Source organism: Cervus elaphus, chromosome 5 (assembly GCF_910594005.1).
Source record: "Cervus elaphus chromosome 5, mCerEla1.1, whole genome shotgun sequence".
Taxonomy (NCBI): Eukaryota; Metazoa; Chordata; class Mammalia; order Artiodactyla; family Cervidae; genus Cervus; species Cervus elaphus.
Window position 1 is genome coordinate 715493 of NC_057819.1, and position 16785 is coordinate 732277.

The 16785-nt window shown below is 67.8% G+C and overlaps 1 protein-coding gene across 3 annotated transcripts; it reads right to left on the reverse strand.

The window, feature by feature from the left end:
• Window positions 1-1003: 1003 nt before the first annotated feature.
• On the reverse strand, window positions 1004-14784 carry SCARF2 (scavenger receptor class F member 2). 3 transcript variants are annotated; one of them, XM_043901067.1, is made up of 11 exons: window positions 14502-14784; window positions 9906-9964; window positions 9699-9800; window positions 9018-9537; window positions 8698-8916; window positions 8461-8589; window positions 7803-7906; window positions 7612-7729; window positions 7180-7310; window positions 6022-6174; window positions 1004-5283 (listed from the first exon to the last, which is right to left on the reverse strand). In XM_043901067.1, the coding sequence occupies exons 1-11, from the start codon at window positions 14651-14653 to the stop codon at window positions 4448-4450; spliced, it is 2523 nt and encodes an 840-aa protein (XP_043757002.1). In that variant the 5' UTR covers window positions 14654-14784; the 3' UTR covers window positions 1004-4447. The 3 variants fall into 3 exon arrangements, with proteins under 3 accessions (XP_043757002.1, XP_043757003.1, XP_043757004.1); XM_043901068.1 differs by having other exon boundaries at window positions 7180-7295; window positions 14502-14782; XM_043901069.1 differs by lacking the exon at window positions 14502-14784 and adding an exon at window positions 13898-14465.
• Between the last annotated feature and the right edge of the window lie 2001 nt (window positions 14785-16785).

Consider the following 16785-nt stretch of genomic DNA (forward strand, 5'->3'; position numbering starts at 1 on the left):
ACTAACTGCCCACCCTCCACCCCAGCCCCTGGCCCCCCACTTTCTGTCTCTCTGCGAATCTATTGTAAATACCTCACGTAAGCGGAAGTATATAGTATGTGTTCTTTTGTGATGAGCTGATTTCATTTTCATTTAGCATGATGTCTTCAGAGTTCACCCTTGTTGTATTATGTGTCAGAATTTCTTCCCTTTTTAAGGCTGAGTAAACATCCCATTGCATGAATGGACCTCCCTTTGCTATCCATTCATCTGTCGACAGACACTTGGGTCATTTTCCCATCTTCGCTAATGTGAAACTAACTAACCTCTTGACTAACCCAGGTGACTCGGCCCTGTAGCCGGACTCATCCGATGATGCCCTCACTCACCACGACTGTCCCCATGAGGACGCAGGGTACCGGCCCCACTGGACCCATCGATGGCTTCTCCACCCAGACTCCCTTTCACGCACCCACGGGCCCTCCTGCTTGTCCTCCGAGGGGGGCCCAACCTCTGCAGACACCCTCGCCTGTCTCTGGACTCTGGCTGTCTGCTCTCAGACCTCCGCTCTCCTAATGCCACCCCCCAGCTTCACTGCCCTCTTGGGGGGGCCCTGCATTCCGTGAGCCTCCCCAAAGGGACTGACTGCTGGGTGTGTCCGCCCCTGACCTTGTCATAGACTCTCTGCAGCCTTAAGGAAACCTTGGCCTCCACATGGCTCTTTCCATCTGCGGCCACCTCAAACCATCTTCCCAGCAGCTACTAACTCGATTGATTTAAGCTCAAAACAGACACACAGACAAATAGACAAAATGGTCAGACCCTGAAACCAAAAGAAGCAGACACCGGAAATCGAGTCCTCAAAAAAGATCAAATTCTTCCTGTGCTCCCAACAGATGAGGCCCTGGTGCACAGGCCCTGGGGGCTCCCTGGGACTAGGGTTAGCTCCTGGGCGCTACCTGGAGGAGTGACCAGGACCCAAAACAAGGGTCGGGGCTGCAGGACCATACGGAGAGATGTACCAGACAGTCAGCGGATGGTTTTATTCCCGCGATGGCGGCAGGAGCAACATTTGCTAACAAGAAATGTTGACCAGGAAAGGTAGCAGCTGGGGTTTTCTAGAGCCGGGTGATCGAGGGAGTTACAAGAACGGATGAGGGAGTCTGGCACGTGCCAGGACAACTTGGCCTTTCAGGATCGGGCTCTGGGCTCACAGTGGGGTGCGACCTCCAACACAGACAAATTCAGCAGCGTCGTCCCGTGTCCGCCTCCTGATGTGTAGTGGACTGAGTGCTGTGGGTCCTCCTGGGAGCCTGCAGGGTGTGTGTGTGTGAGTGTGTGTGTGCGCACGCGCGTGTTGCAGGGTCTGTGTCTCTCCCAGGTCTTCTCTGAGCTGGGGGCTGTGCTGTGCCGCACGTCCATGCCGTCTCCGTGTCCCGCACCTGGTGGTACCGTGTGCGTTGCTGAGCCTTCTCTGTTCCAGGTGTTTTGCCGAGAGAGCATGCTTCCTCGTACACGCGTGTTCGCTTCAGTGTGTGCGTCTCTCCCTGTGTTTCCCCGGTTCTCCTGGTGTGCGTGTGCGGGTGCGGTGTGACAGGGCCTCGGCCTCAGTTTCTGTGTTTGTGTTGGCAGGGCTGTCTGTTTCCGCCCCGGGGCGGGGGTGGGGGCACTGGTGGCATCTCTCGATCTCTGTTGGCCTGGCTGTAGGTGCAGGTACGTTTCAGAGTGTGTGTCTGTGTGCACGTGTGTGTGCACGCGTGTGTGCATGTAGCTCGGCCTCTGTGTGGCGTGTGCTCCGGCTCAGGCCTTCTCCAGTCCCACATTCCTCCCCCTCCTTTGTGCTCTGTGCTACAAAAAATATTTGCATTTTCCACGACTCATAATTTTTCCTCCTCAATCGCTACCAGATGTGAGTCCTGTGGTCCCCGTCCCCATGGCAACGGAGGTTCCAGCAGCCGCGGTTCCCTTTTGTGGCGCCTGCCCTGGGAGCTGGCGCTGCTGCAGGGCCGTGGGGGGGGGAGTGGGTGTCGGGCCGGGGTGGGGTCTGGCAGCTCCCTCACCAGGCTGCTACCTAGACCTTCCGGGGGGGGGGGAGCTTCCTGGGCTGGGTGCCCCAGGCCACAGCATCTGGCCTCCAGGGTGCCGGTAGCAGGGCTGCTGCCGGAAGTGCCAGAGGGGCCCCTGCTCCATGGGGCGCCGACACAGAGGGACTCCTGAAGTTCAGGGTCTCCGATGCTCGGAGGCTCCGGGGCAGGGGGCGGAGGGGCCCCGGGGGAGGCCTGCTGGACGTGAGATATGGGGCCCAAGCCCTCCGGTTGCCCCAAACCGTGCTGATCCAGGCTGGGGAGTGGTTTGCCCACTGGAGCAGGGGTCGGGGGGGTCGGGGAGCAACAGGGTGGGCACGGTGAGTGGGGGTGCCCAGCCACTGCTGCCTGACCCACCGCCCGCCCTCCACGCCCTCCTCAGTCCGTGCCCTGCCCTCGCTGGGCCTCTGCCCCTCCTGGCCAATGTTAAGGCTGTGTTCTCTGCCCGGCAGCCAGCACAGCCTGGTGCCGGAAGGAAGGGATGAGGCTGTGGCCAGGCGCAGGGCCACGGCTGGGAGGGTGCCCGGCTGGCTCTAGGGAAGCCGTGTGCCCAGGGAGCGGGAGCCCGCCTTCCACGTGCGGCCCGACCAGGCCAGAGGCCGGGACCACGGCCACGGGAGCCACGCCAGATGTCCACCCGTGCCATGAGGCGTCTCCGCTCAGCTGGCTCGGCCCCTGCATGGGTCACCGACATGGACCTCCAGGTGGCATCTGGCCAGAGGACCGGAGACTCACGAGGTGAGACCCCTGAGCCACCAGCACTGGTCACACTCCGGTCGTTCCAGGGTCCACAGGGAGGGCGTGGGGAGGTGATGGGAGCGTCTTGGCTGAATCTCCTGATGGAAAGAGCTGGCAACGGGGTTTGGGGGGTGAGGAAGAGGCCCGCCAGGCAGAGGCGGGCGATGGAGGAGCCCAGGTGGGCGGGGACAGTGCACACCATAGAGAGGTGAGGTTATGGAGCTCGGGAAGATCACTTGCGAGGCCCTCCTGAGGGCCACAAGCCCTGAAGACACATAATAAGGGATGCAGAAAGAAGGCCAGGACAGAGAGGGGCCAGCAGGGGCTCGGGGCCAGGCATGCTCCCCCCTCCCCCAGCTCCCGCAGCCAGCAGGGTGGGCGGCTGAGCGTTTCCGGCTGAGGACAGGGAGCCCATTGAGACGGACAGCAGGGCTCTGTGAATGGCCAGACGGTCTTGTTTGTGCCAGACGTGGCCCGGCTAGAGGCTGTGCTCCTGGCCTGCTGCCCCCTGGCCCCAGCCTCTGACCCGCCCCAGACACACCAAAGAGCTTGGGGCCCCGAGTGTCACAGCGGTGGCCGGTGGGGAAGGCGCAGGGCAGGAGTCGCCGCACACGGGCTCCTTCCTTGTAACCATCCTATCTGTTCCTGCCCGCCCGCCCGGCGTCACCAGCTGCCAGTGGAGGGGGGGTGGGCTGAGTGGATGCCCAACACATTGGATAAAAAGCTGAAGGCTGGGCAGACAGATAGGACCCACTTCCCACGTGGTCTTGGGGGACGACACCTGGGCTCCCAGACGCCACTTGGGTCAAGGGGTGCCAGGTTTCTTGGGGTGACGTCCTTGTCAAGAGGCCCAGCAGAGAGGAAGCGGGCAGACCATGGTGGTGGGGGGGGGGGAGGCACTTTATTCAGAAAGCTTTGGCCAAGCCCCTGCCGAGAGGAGCCCATCCTGGGGCCCCCCAGGGGTGGGGGGGTGGGAGCAGCCCTGCCAGGGGCCTATAAATACATCTCCTCAGGCCACTGGAGTTGCCCCTCGAATTCCCAGGCATGTGGGGTGCTGGGAGGCCATCAAAACCAGCTCGACAGCAGAGGGGGCTGGGGAGGCTGGGGAGGACTGGTTGGGGGACAGCCAAGCCCCCTGAGGAGCAGAGACCAGCCCTCCTCCCCAGGCTCCTGTCAACCAGAGACCCTGGGGCTCGGCCAGTGGAAGAAGCCTCTGGCCAGGGTCGCGGGGAGGGAGCCTCCAGCCAGAGGCGCCAGGCCCTGACCGGAGAGGCATCCCGGGTGGAAGTGCTTCTGGCCCCAGCCAGTGAGAAGGTGGCCCAGAGGAGGCACTCTGGGCCAGTGGGAGGTGTCCTCTAGACAGAGCCCTCCTGCCCCTGGCCTTGGAGAGCCCAGCAGGCAGGCGGGAGCCCTCCCCAGGGAGGCTGTGGGAAGGGAGGGGTCAGCGAAGCGCCTGTCAGGCCTCAGCCACTGGGATGGGGCTTCCTGCCGCAGCAAGCACGGGCCCGTCCAGGAGGGCCGCGGGCCGAACCAGCGAGACGCAGCGTCCCGCCCTGCAGCTCCCGTGGCAGAGGAGGGCGCGCAGGGCACGGGGCGCCAAGCAGTGCTGCTAAGCGGGGAAGTTGCAGGCCCGTGGGCCGCCCTTACTACAGCGTGGGCGCGCCCGCCCGGCCCGGCTCGCCCGCCAGCTCCCGGCTCTTTTTGCGGGGCGGCTTCTGAATGGGGGTTTTCTTTCGAGGGGTGTCGGATCCGGGCGTGCCGGCTGCCGCCTTTTCGGGCCCCGGGGCCTCGGGCGCGGGGGGCGAACGGGCTGGCGAGGAGGGAGGCACGGAGCGCTTGGCCTTCTGCGGAGGCGCCGGCTTCTCTCGGGGGCCCTGCATGCCCGGGGGCCCCTCGGCGCGGCCCAGGCTGCGAGTCTTGTCGCGCAGCTCGGCGGCCAGCATGGAGGCAGCCTCGGGAGCGCTGCGCGGGGGCCCGCCAGCGTCCGTGGGCTCTGGGAGGCCTGGGCCGCGGCCCCGAGCCCGAGCCCGAGGCGGGGAGGGTGCCGCGAGGGCCGGCCCCTCCTCTGCCAGCCCGGGGGGCCGCGCTGACGTGTCGCTGGGCGTCCGTTTCCTCTTGCTGGGGCTGGGAGCGGCCCCGGGGCCCGCAGGTGGAGGCGAGGGCGCACGGGCTGCGGCGGCAGCCCCGGCACCGTGCTTGCCATGGATCCAGGACACCTTGGGTTTGGTGGCGGGGTCGGGTGGTGGCGGCTTCCGGCGCTCGGGCGATGGCGAAAGCGACAGACCTCGGGCCTCGTCTTGGACCCGGGCCGGCCGGGCCTCGCGCCGGGCCACACGCGCATACAGCGCCCCTCCGGGCCCGTCACCGCTGCATGCCGACCGCTCGCTGTCGGAGGACGCGGGGAGGGGCGCAGCCTCCTCCGCCGGCGTGGTCACTGGCGCCGCGGCGGGGACCTCCGAATCCCGGCTCTCGGCGGCCGCCTCTGACCAGGGAAGAGCGGGACGGTCACCGCCCACGGGAAGAGCTCGGCCCTCCAGCCTACAGGCACAAGCCCCCGCCGGCGCCCCCTCCTGTCCTCTTCCCACCCCCACTGGCGCTCAAGCGTCCTGGCATCCAAACAGGGCTGGCTCGCTCCCCGGTGACCGCTGACTTGGAGCCCCAAGGCAGGACGAGGGGCTCCTTCCTGGGCCGCAGCCCCACCTCGGCCCCCTGCACCCCTCCTTCACGGCCACCATCGCTATATCTGACCCTCGATTCCTTATCCTTCTTTAAGAGCAAGGCCTTCCAGGGCTCAGGGTCACCTGGTCACCTGCCCAGGATCATTCACGGGGATGGTAGCAGGAGGAGAGGGGCCAGAAGTCCAGCGAGTGAGGTTGCTTCCTGACGTTTGTGAGCCAAGGCTTCCCGGGAAAGTGTGCCTCCAGATCTCAAAGACTCCCTTTCCTGTCTCCTCTTGCCAGCCCCTCCCCCAGCCCAGAAACTTCTGCCTGGTCTCCCCAGATGTGAAACTGGCTGTGGCTACCTCCCCAGACCCCCAGCCCAGTCTGGTGCTGGGCAGCACAGAAGCCTGACCTGCAGCCTCAGCTGTGTGCCCACCCACCAGCTGACAGCATCACCAGCCCTTCCTGCCTGTCCCTCTGAGCACAGAGGTCTTTTCAGCGAGAATCTTTCACTGGGTCAGAGCGAGAGGGGTCCTCACCCCAAAGAGAGGCCAACTCACCCTCATGGGGTACACAGTACACGGGGCCTTCATCCGTGGTATCGAAGGAGGAGAAGGAGGCCCGGGAGGACCACGACGGTGAGGGCTGCTCGAGCCCCGAGGGCGGCTCCAGGAAGCTGCAGTTGAGTGTGTTGTCCAGGTCGTGATGGGCCACTGGGGAGGACGGGGGCACAGCTGCCAGGGGCCCTGCCTTGCCCAGCCAGGGCCCTCACCAGCCCTCCTGCCACAGTGAGGTAGGGACCCGACAAGCTGTACCCCAAGATTCTGAGTAGGACAGGCCTCTCCCAGCAGCCAGGGAGCTGACCGAGGTCAGGCCGAACGTTGTGAAAACAGGGAGCACCTAGCTGGGAGAGGCATCAGGCCCTCCAGGCCATGCTTCAGACCCTGCCCCGAGCAGTTTCTGAGAGCAAGCGCGCAGCGGGGAGGCCAGCTTTTGGCTCAGTCCACCTCAGCAGGCTGCCACCCCCAGGCACGGCCTCGGCCTCGACAGATGTAGGCCCTGCCAACAGGGAATCGCAGAGCCTGCCAGCCTGTCCCCCTCGCACAAACAGGAGGCGGGCTCCAGCCCCTACACCCGCGTCCACAGACCGCACCAAGCTGACTGGGCCCAGCGTGGCTTTTCTCAGCTGTCTCCACCTTTACCTCCCAGGAGACTTCATCACCTCGTGCCCTTCATCTTTGGAAATGACCGGGAAAGACACAGAGCGTGCACCCCGGTGTGAACCAGCGCAGAGAGAGGAGAGAAAACGGCACGCCCTGCAACCCGCAGCTGACCCGTCCTGACATCGCGGTGGGGCCCAGGGGTCAGCCTGCCCCCTTTCCAGGGAAGACCCTGGGCACTGCCAGAAATCTGGGCCGGGGGCGGGGGCTTCTTGCGGCAGGGCATTCCCACGCACAGGTCCCGCGTCCACCTGCGGCTCCGCACCAGGACAGACGGTGCGTTCACTCCTGCAGACTGCGGGGCGACGGAACGTCCAGGCCACCCCCCTGCCTTCCTCCCGGGCTCCCCCGTACCCGCGAGCCCTCTTTCCTCGCCCTGGGCGCACCCCTCCTCGACCCTCCCATGGACAATCAAAGCCCCGCCGTCCCTATACTGACCCGGTCACGGCCACTTCCCGGCAGCCGCCTGCGTCCGAGGTGTTCCCTGGTCATCCTTACCTACGACCTTGGGCAGCTTCTGCCTGCGGAGCGGGATCCGGGGAAGCTTCATGCTGATACGACTGAAGCGTCCGCACAAGCGCTGTGGCGCCTTCTTCCTCCCCAGTGAGAGCTCCCTGCGGGGTCGGGGCCTGAGCGAAGGGGACTGAGCCTTGCCTTGGCCGGAGGGGCGGGGCGAGTCAGCCGGCGCCCACCCACGGGCGGCCGGGCGGTGCCTACAGTGGACGCGGCCCCTCGGGGCGGGGCCTGAGCAAAGGGGCAGGGCGGGGCGGCGAGCGGGGCCTGAGCTAACAGGGGCCGGGGCCTACAGTGTACTGGGCCCCTCGGGGCGGGGCCTGAACTAACGGGGGCGGTGCCACCGGGGGCGGGGCGGGGCCGGGAAGGGCGACCGCGCGCAGTGCTCCGGGCTAGGGCCGGGCGGCGAAGCCTCACCCGCGCGCTGGGTCCTTGCCGCGGCAGGCGCAGCAGCAGCCGAGCAGCGAGAGTAGCAGGCCGAGGAGCAGGGCGAGCAGCGCCCCCGCGCCCATCACGCCCTTGCGCTGGTTGGTCTCTGTGGGGAGCGCCCGATCAGAGCGGGGGCCAGCGACCCCCGCGCCCCCACCCGGCGGCCCCTACCCACTCACCCAGGCGGCAGGCACCGGTGACCGGGTCGCACGAGTCCTCGTGGCAGCTGCAGGCCTGGGCGCAGTCCACACCGTGGAGCCCGGGCGGGCACGTCAGGTTACAGCTGCGGGGGCGCGAGGTCAGGGAGGCGGGCGGGGTCTGGGGGCGCCGCCGAGCTGCCCTCCGAGACGCCTCCCGCGCTCGACCCCGCGGCCGGCCGGCCCCGCGTTCCCTGGCTCCACTCTCTAGGGACTGCGGCCACCCCCACCTCCAGCACGTCCTGGGCGATCAGTGTTTTGGAAACAAATGGGTGCGCTCCAGCGCCGGGGAGTCTGGGGGACCGGCCAAGATCACTGGCCGCGGTGCCCACTTCGGGGCTGACTCTTGATGTGCAGGGAATAGGCTGCCGGACCAGACCTGTGGGTCTACGTGGAGGTCTCTGCGCACTTCATATCATCAGCTCAGGGGAGCCCACTGACCACAGGCTGACCTGGCCACCAGATCCGGCTCGAACGCCAGCTCCACGCCAGGGCAGGAAACTGCCCCCCAAGACCCCTGGTCGCTCCCTAGCTGGCTGAGGGCCAAGCCTGGGTCCCGCCTGGTCACCAATAGAGCAGCCTCTGGGGTCTGGCTGGAGCCCTGTGCCTTGACTCAGACCTCTCGCCCCCGAGCACTCACTGGGGCCCGTGGACGCCCGGGCTGCAGAGGCATCGTCCTGACTGGAAGTCGCAGTGGCCGCTCCCGCAGTCGGCGCACACGAACGCGCAGTCCTCGCCGTACGTGCCATTGCTGCACCTGGTCTCACACCTCGGAACAGGGGGAGGGGGCGTCAGGGCCAACGGCCCCGAAGCCCACAGAGGCCAGTGCGGAGGGCGGCGGGGGGCTGCGTGTCTGGGGCGCACGCGCGTCGCTCACCGGTCGCCGATCCAGCCCGCGTTGCAGCGCGTGCACTTGCCGGTCACGTGGTTGCAGGCGTGCCCGTCGCGACACGGCGGGCACCGGCGGCCGCAGCCCTCGCCGTAGAAGCCGGCGGCGCATGGCTGGTCGCACTTGGTGCCGTTCCAGCCGGGCTCGCACGTCAGGCAGCGGCCCTCGGCCACGGTGCACGGCTGCTGGCCCTTGCACTGGCCGCATCTGGGGAAGGGGCGGGAGGCTAGGCGGGGCCCGGGCCCCTCACCCCCACCCCCTCGGCGGCCTGTCCCTCCCTCCCCTCCCCGGGCGGGGCCCGCGCTTACCGGCGGCGGCAGCCCAGGCCGTAGAAGCCGGCGGGGCACGGCTCCCGGCAGTACTTGCCCCTGTAGCCGGGCTCGCACGCGCACGTGCCGTCCACCGGGTGGCAGCGCCCGCGGAAGCACTGGCAATAGCGCTCGCAGCGCGCGCCGAACGTGCGCTCCCGGCACTGGCAGCGGCCGCTCTGCTGCTCGCACGGCGACGTGTTGCAGGAGCACTGGTTGTTGCAGCTGCGGCCCCACCAGCCCGCGTGGCACAGGCACGCGCCCGTCTGCGGGTCGCAGCGTGACGTGGCGCTGCAGTAGCACGCGCTGGCGCACTGCGGGCCCCACCAGCCGGGCTCGCAGCGACACACGCCGCTCCGAGGGTGGCACGCGCCGTGCTGGCACTGGCACGCATGCTCGCAGCGTGCGCCCCAGCGCCGCGCGTGACAAGTACACTGGCCCGTCACGTCCTCGCACTGCCCGTGCGGGTGGCAGACGCACAGCTCCTTGCAGTCGGGACCCCAGAACTGGCGCGGGCACTCTGTAGGAGGAGTGGAGACGGGGGGCTGCCCAGGCGCTGGCGAGAGAGCCTGCTAGCTTCCCACCCGGCGCCCCGCCCACTCAGCACCCGCCTCCAGCCCAGACCCCGCCCCCTCTGGGCCCTGCCCCCACCGCCCCGCGCCCGCTGGGATCCGCGCTCACTGGTGTCGCAGTTGGCCCCGAAGTAGCCGTGGCGGCAGCGGCACTCGCCGGGTCGCACGCACACCTCGTTCTCTGAGCACGTGGAGTTGCCTTCGCACACAGCTGCGGACGAGACGGGCCGGGGTGTCCCCAGTCCAGCCGCCGCACTTGCCTCCTGCTCTCCGTGCCCACCCGCACCCCGGGCGCGATCCCAGATGACCCACTCACCGATCCCACACTCGTCCCCCTGCTGTCTCCAGCCGGCGCAGCACGTGAGCTCCTGGGAGCTGCAGGCAGAGAGACTGGCGCCTGAGTCTGAGCCCCTCGCGCAGGGAACTGCCCATCCCCCACCAGCAATCCCCACCCTGCCCTCGGGAGGCGGGAGGTGGTTATCGGAGGCGCTGCTGTAGGTTCGGGGGACTCGAGTAAGTCACAAGTTTCAGCCATCCAGAGCAAACCCTGGGAGGTGGCAGAGCACAGACCACTTCCAAGAAATTCACAGTTCTCTCTACTTGGGGGTCTTGCCTCTCCTGATCTGTGCCCTCTTCCCCCATCCACTAGGCCTGAGAAGAGACCCCAGGCGTCGGAGGAGGGGCAGTGGTGAGGTAGGGGTGGAGAAAGGTCTCTGAGCCTCCAGGACCAGCTCCAGTGAGGCAGGCTAGGGCACCCCAGGATGGGGCAGAGTCTGGCCCGATGGGTGTCAAGGGTTCAGACCCAGACAGTGCCAGGACTGGCTGGGCTGGGCAGCACATCAGGATGCCCTGTTGGGGCTAAAACAGGCAGCCTCTGAGCGAGGTGGCCTCAGCAAGGGGTTTGCTCGGGGACGGGCAGGGGACACCCAGGGAGTCTGTCCAGGTGAGGAAAGTGCAACAGAGGGCTGCAGAGCACCAGGGCGAGATTCGGGCTCGAGGAAGGCCACGCTGGAACGTCCTCTCTGTGCAGTTTCATGAAACCTCAATTTTATTTGGCTTTTCCAAGGTACAGTAGGAGGTAAGAACTTCCTAAGTGCCCATGTTGGGGTGGTGCAGCCTCCCGAGCCCTGGGCTGATGGGGTGGGCAGACACAGAGGTTCGGCGGCCCTGCCCAAGTGAAGCCATGGCCCCTGGAAAGGGTCATGAGGGTTGAGGTAGGGTGTGCCCATGCTGCAGGCAAAGGAGGTCGAGAAAGAACAGACACTCAGGTCTTTGCGGTCTCGGATCCTAAAGGCACACGGCCTCCATCCAACCTCAGAGCACAGGAGGGAGGATGGGAACCCAGAACTGGCATGTGTTGGTGGGGGAGGTGGGAGGGGCCTGATGGCCCTGGTGGGTAGGGTGTCAGGGAAAGGAAAGGCTGAGCCCCCCTTAGCAGGCCCCTCAGAAGATGCCCTCCGTGTTCCCAGCTTGCAATGATCACTAAACCCTGGGTCACCCCCTGCCTCTTCTGCCAGCCTGAGCCCAGGACTCTGGATGGAGAGCCCCTGGAGCCAGTCCTTCTGCAGGCGACCCCACCAGAGTGGCCTGCTGGGATGGCCTGGGAATACTGCCTGCCTTCTGTCCCAGGTGGCCTGGCTGCCTGGCTCTATGACCAGCTTGGGAGCCTCGCCTTAGGGCCCCAGGAAGGTGCACTGGGTGTCTGGGTCTGCCACCTGCTGTGTGGCCTTGTACACAGAACTTAATCTGACCGCCAGCCGCTGTGTCTGTACAAGGGGTCTGCACAGGTCTGGCAGGAGGATTAAGAGAGTGAGATGTGTCCAGCTTTTGTCACTAAAAAAAAAGTTACCACCCCCCCCCCCAAAAAAAAAAGAAGTCACCCAGGAAATTTCCTGGTAGCTCAGTTGGTAAAGAATTTGCCTGCCATGCAGGAGACCCCAGCTCAATTCCTGAGTCAGGAAGATCCCCTGAAGGAGGGCATAGCAACCCACTCTAGTATTCTTGCCCAGAGAATCCCATGGACAGAGGAGCCTGGCAGGCTGCAGTCCGTGGGCTCGCAAAGAGTTGGAGACACGACTGAGTGACTAAGCACAGCTCAAGAACTCACCCAAGGCTGCTGTGTGTGCTTCAGCCCATGCTGAACAGGCCCCCGGAAGCTCCCCCAGCACGGCTGGCACCCAGGCCCCACCCAGCAGAGCTAAAAACCCCGACCGCTGGCGGGACAGAGCCCATGTAGAGGATGAGCCTGTGGGGCCTCTCCTCCTGAGACGGGCGGCAGGAAAGGCTGGGATGGGCTGGCAGCCCAGTCGTCCCAGATCTAATGAAAGTGAGAGGTCGAGAAAGAGGGCCGGGGACGGGGCAGCTCCGACACTCAGGCGGGACCCTGCGTGTCAGTCCAGGCCCCCCAGCAAGCAGGTGGTGCCCCCACACGGAGCACGGTCACTGCCGCTGGAGCTGTGCTGGTTTAGACCCTGATCTTGAACCCGCCCAAGCGCACTGCCCACTCACTGTGCCAGTGTCTGCCCTCTCCTCTGCCCCCACACCCCCGGGACTCCACGGCAGCCAGGCTCTCCTCCCGCCCCCCATGGGTACTCCCCCCACTGTGCCCCCTGCTCTGTCGACTCTGGCTCCCTCACGAGGCTCCCCGAGTCCCAGCGAGACAATGGCAATGCTTTGGGGGCCTCCTCCCCACAAGCCCCCACCCCAAGTGGACTCTATCTCAGGGTAAGGCCTGCCTTTCCAGGCTGAGAGGCTGGTACTCCGCACCCTCCCAGAGACGATGCACAGAGAAACACCCGGCTCGACCTTCCCAAGTGGACCCAGGATGGACAGGCCACGTGTCCCCTGCCCCCCCCCCACCCCGGCCACCTCATCCTGCCTGCTTCTCTCGCACCTTCTGCCCTCCTGCCCCAGGGTTTCTGGGGCCTCAGTCTTCTGGGGAGCGGGCAGAGCTCGGGTGGTCTCTCCTCCACCATCCCTGTCCCAGCCACCTGGGCCCCTTCCGCGCTTCCAACAGGCCCTCAGCACGCAGGGCCTGCCCCCAACACCGCCAGGCTCTGCTCCGGGCTCCTCTCCCCGGCCTCTCTCACTCATCACCTCCAGTTGGGTCTCCACGCTGAATACCTCCTCCCTAGCCCTTACCAGATGTCAGATGACTTGTGGAAAGTCTCCCCCCTACACACACACACACACACACACACACACACACAGGACAGCTGTACCCGGCACTGCCAGGCCCGCACACAGAAAGCCTCCGGGGTTTTACTGACAGAGCTGCTACCCTCCGTGGTCCTCCTGCCTCCAGGCAGAGGGAACAGCTAGTGGAGCTTCTTAAGGCCCAGCCTTGGGAAGGTCATGGAAGAGATGGTCCAGACCCTGGGAAGGGAGGCGGGGCCCCCAGTGGCAGTGGTTCCTGTTAACCAGCTCCATACAGAACTAGGACCATGCCCCCTCCCTCCCCTCCACGAGGTGGGTGCCACCCCCAACACCATTTGTCAGGAGCAGGGCCCAGCCCGGAGAGCTTAAGCGATGTGCCCGAGGCCACTCAGATGCGGAGGCCCCAGGATCTGAAACCCAGCCCAGGCTCCCAGCTACTGGAACAGGCGTCCGATGGGGAGGTCCCGGGCGGGGAGCGCGGCCTGCCGGCCATCGGGTCCCCGGCAGGGACCCCAATAGGGAAGGAGGGCTGAGGCGAGGCCGGCAGCGATCGCGCCCTCCCCCTTCCAGGCAGCCCCGCCCGCCGCCGCCGCCGCCGCATTCCTGGGGCCGGGGAGGCCCGGGAGGCCCGGGAGGCGGCGGCGGCGTCGATGTGAAGCAGATGGCGGGCCAGGCCGGCCCCCGCCCCGGAGGCGGGGCTGGCAGCGGGGAGGGGTCTGCGCGCCGCGGGATGCGAGCTCGGAAACCCCGCGCGGCCCCTCACAGCCCCTTGTCTGGGACGACCGCCCTGCCCCTGGACGCGGCCTCCCTGGGCCCTGCGGCCCCGGGCGCCCCGACTGCCTGCCGGGGGCCGGTGGCAGCCCCTCCAGCTGCCCGCCCGCCCGCCTGCCTGGCGCCTCCCGCCCGCGCCAGAGCACCCGCACACGCCGGATCCCCGCCCCCGCGCGGAGATGCCCTTGACCTCGCAGTGGCCCCTGACAGGCCGACCGGGCCCTCCGACCCTGGCGCCACCACCGGCTTCTGGCCCGCGCTCTCGGTCCTCCGTGCACGGTCCTGGGCCCCGGTTCCCCGCCCCCCGCGCAAGGCCTGTCCCCGCGCTCCCCCCACCCCGGCCCACACTGGCTTCCCTAGCTGGCTGCTCGGGGCACCCACCTCCCACCGGGGAGGGTCCGCATCCTCCAGAGGCCGGCGCCCGCCCTTGTCCTGTTCCCGTTCCTGGCCCACTCGGAACGCAGGCTCCTCGACGCCTCACTCCGCAACCACCCTCTTCCCACCCACGTCGGCTCTTCCTAAGACGCCAATCTGTGCTTCCCACTCGCCTCGAGACCTCCCCGGCTCCCCCCCTCGCAGGAAGGAGGCCACCGCTGGCCTCTCAGCCTCCCTCCCTGCCGGCTTCGGCCACACTGGTCTGCCCGGGCCCTGGCACATGCCCTGCCACGGACTTGTAAGGCGCTTCCCGTCTTCTTACGGCCCTCCCAACCCGGCCCAAGGGTCCTTCTTTTCTGGGTCTGAAATCTCGGACCCCGTGTGTCTGCCCTCCCGGCGCCCGCTGCCCTCTGCTCTCCTCTAGCCCGGGGTATTCTCGGACGCACCGTCGTGGCCCGGCGCCCGGGCTCGGCCCGGAGCGGAGCTGGCGTCGGGGAGGGCGGCCCGAGGAGCCCGCGCGTGCGGCGCAGGGCGGTCCCCAGCGCCCCCTCCGCTGTCCCGGCCCCGGGCGTCCCCTCCGGCCCCCTCCCCCAGCCCGGCCGGCTCCTACCCGGGTGCGCGGCACACGTTGCGGCCGCGCGGGCTCAGCTCCTGGGGCGCCGCGGGGCCGGGCAGCAGCCAGAGCAGCAGCAGCAGCAGCGACGGCCCCCCGGCTCCCCGGCGCCGCGCCGGCCCGGCCCCCCGGGGCCCTGCGCCCTCCATGCGGCGCGGGGCAGGCGCGGGGCGGGCGCGGGCGCGGGTGCGGCCGCTGCGAGAGCGGCCGGAAGCGGAGTGCACGGCCGGGCGGGGGGCGGCAGGAGGGGCGCCGGGCCGGGCAGGAAATTCCACATCGGCTCCCTGATCCCGGGCCAGCCGCGGCCGGCCAGGCGGCAGCGCCCGCCCCGCGCGCCAGACCCCACCCTCCGGCCGCGCCGCCGCCCCTCCGCACGGCCCCCGCCCCCAGGCGGCCGCGCGCAAACTTGGGGCAAACTTGGAAGGGGCTCGCTGGAGGAATCCCCGGCCGCCGCGTTTTTCCCTCCCTCCCCAGACACCCACCGGAGAAGCGGGCCCTGCGCGCCCCCGACGAGGCCAGGCCCCGGGGCGGCGGGAGGCGGGTGGGCGCCAGGCGCGGCGCACCAAAGCCCCCTGGCCAGCGGTGCCTCGGAACCGCAGGTCAAGGCCTCAATCCGGCCTCTGCTCCCGCGGCGACTCCCTCCCGCGCCCAGCGGTGCGGTCAGCGTCTTCCGAGCCGGGCGCAGTCAAAGCCTGCGGCGACGGCGGCTCCCGACTCTTGAGGCCTTGGGTAGGCTGGGTCTGGACCAGAGGCCTGGGCGAAGGGGCCCCGTAGGGACAGATGGGAGCGCTGCCTGCAGTAGCACGGCCGGGCACCGGCTCCAAGAGATCCTGGAGGTAAAGGCAGGTGGCAGAGGCTGCGCGGGCAGCGGTGGGGCCGGCTGGGGATGGAGCCCCGGCCAGCAAGCCCTTGTCAAGGGGAGAAGGAGCGCTAGGGGCCTGGGAGAGGGGGATCCTGCTTGAGACAATCCCCAAGGAAATTCTCAGGGATTTTGGTCCCCGAGGAAAAAATCCTCCAGGTGGAGCCAGGCCTGGAGGCACAAGGCTCCTAAATCCAGAGCAGTCGGGTGAGGACAGAGCACAGAGAAAGGGGCTGCGCGGGACCTGGGGACCTGGAGGAAGAGGGGAGCAGAGAGGTCAGACCCTGCTCCAGGCCCGAGAAGCGGGGAGTGCAGGCAGGCTTGGGGGGGGGGGGGACCACAGGGGGATGACCAGCTCCCAGCAGAGCTGGGCTTCTGGGGACCTCAAAGCCGGAGGCAGGGCCAGGGTGGGGGGCGGGCTGCGTGCGGGCTCCCAAAGGAGGGCTCCTGCCTCAGTCATGTGGGGCCCCATCAGGGAGGAGGGGGCCTGGTGAAAGGCCCCGACAGGCCCGAGGCTGCAGGCACCGCCACGCTGGTGGCAGGCAGGGTGGGCGGGAGCCCTGGGGGTTTGGGGCCCCCTCTGTCAGCCCCCTGGTGCAGGATGGGGGTGGCCGCGGGCAGGGTGGTGGGGAGGTCGCACTCATGTGGTCACAAACGAAAACACTTCTCTGGGGCAAGTCAACAGGCCAACCACTTCCGGGCAGCCCTGCAGGCCACGCCCCGATCTCCCGGGGCCCTCGCCCCTCTCACGGGACCCCTGTTGGCTGCCCCTTAGGGCGGCCAGCAGATGTCCGTGCAGCCGCTCTGTCCACCCTGCTTCTGGCTTTAGAGGTGTCGCCCAGCTGGACTGGGTTCATGGACGGGAACCTCACCTCCCCACCCCCTCCAGCCCCAGAGCTCCTTTGGGCTACAGCTCTGACGGGCACCCCAGGTCTGTCTGAATGCCCCAACACTCCACCCGCCCCGGCCGTGTACCACCCGTGTCTGCTGCCCGCAGGACAGGGCCGGCCCCAGCCCCGTCTCAGGCCCGCCTCGCGCCTGATGGGGAGCTTCCCGGGCCCCACCCACACCCCCGTCGGGAGCCTGGGTACAGGCGGAGTGGGGGACCGTCCGTCTGCCTGCCCTCTGGCAGGTGAATACCAGAACAAGGGCGTGCCCATACGACTGACCGGCACATAGGCCGATGGTGGAGGCCGGGAGCCTGGGCCTGGCGGGGGCAGCTCCCGGAGGCCGACTTTGAAGGGAGAGGGTGGTATGAAGGCTTGAGTGCAGGCCAGAGAGCCTGCCAGGCTGGCGAGCGGGCTGCCTGGGCTCAGGGGGGAGGCAGCAGGCTGCTGGCCGTGGGCCAACGCTGCGCTGGCCCGCAGCAGGGCCAGGCTGTGGCCCAGGGCGTAGGAACCCTTTTAGGGCTCGTGTATACCC

Coding starts and splice junctions, on each gene's coding strand:
- SCARF2 (XM_043901067.1), bottom strand. CDS start 14,653: ATGGAGGGCGCAGGGCCCCGGGGGGCCGGGCCGGCGCGGCGCCGGGGA. Junction 8,590..8,697: donor GCGGGCTGGATCGGCGACCG/GTGAGCGACGCG, acceptor CCCTGTTCCGAG/GTGTGAGACCAGGTGCAGCA. Junction 7,311..7,611: donor GGCAAGGACCCAGCGCGCGG/GTGAGGCTTCGC, acceptor CCCTTCGCTCAG/GCCCCGACCCCGCAGGGAGC.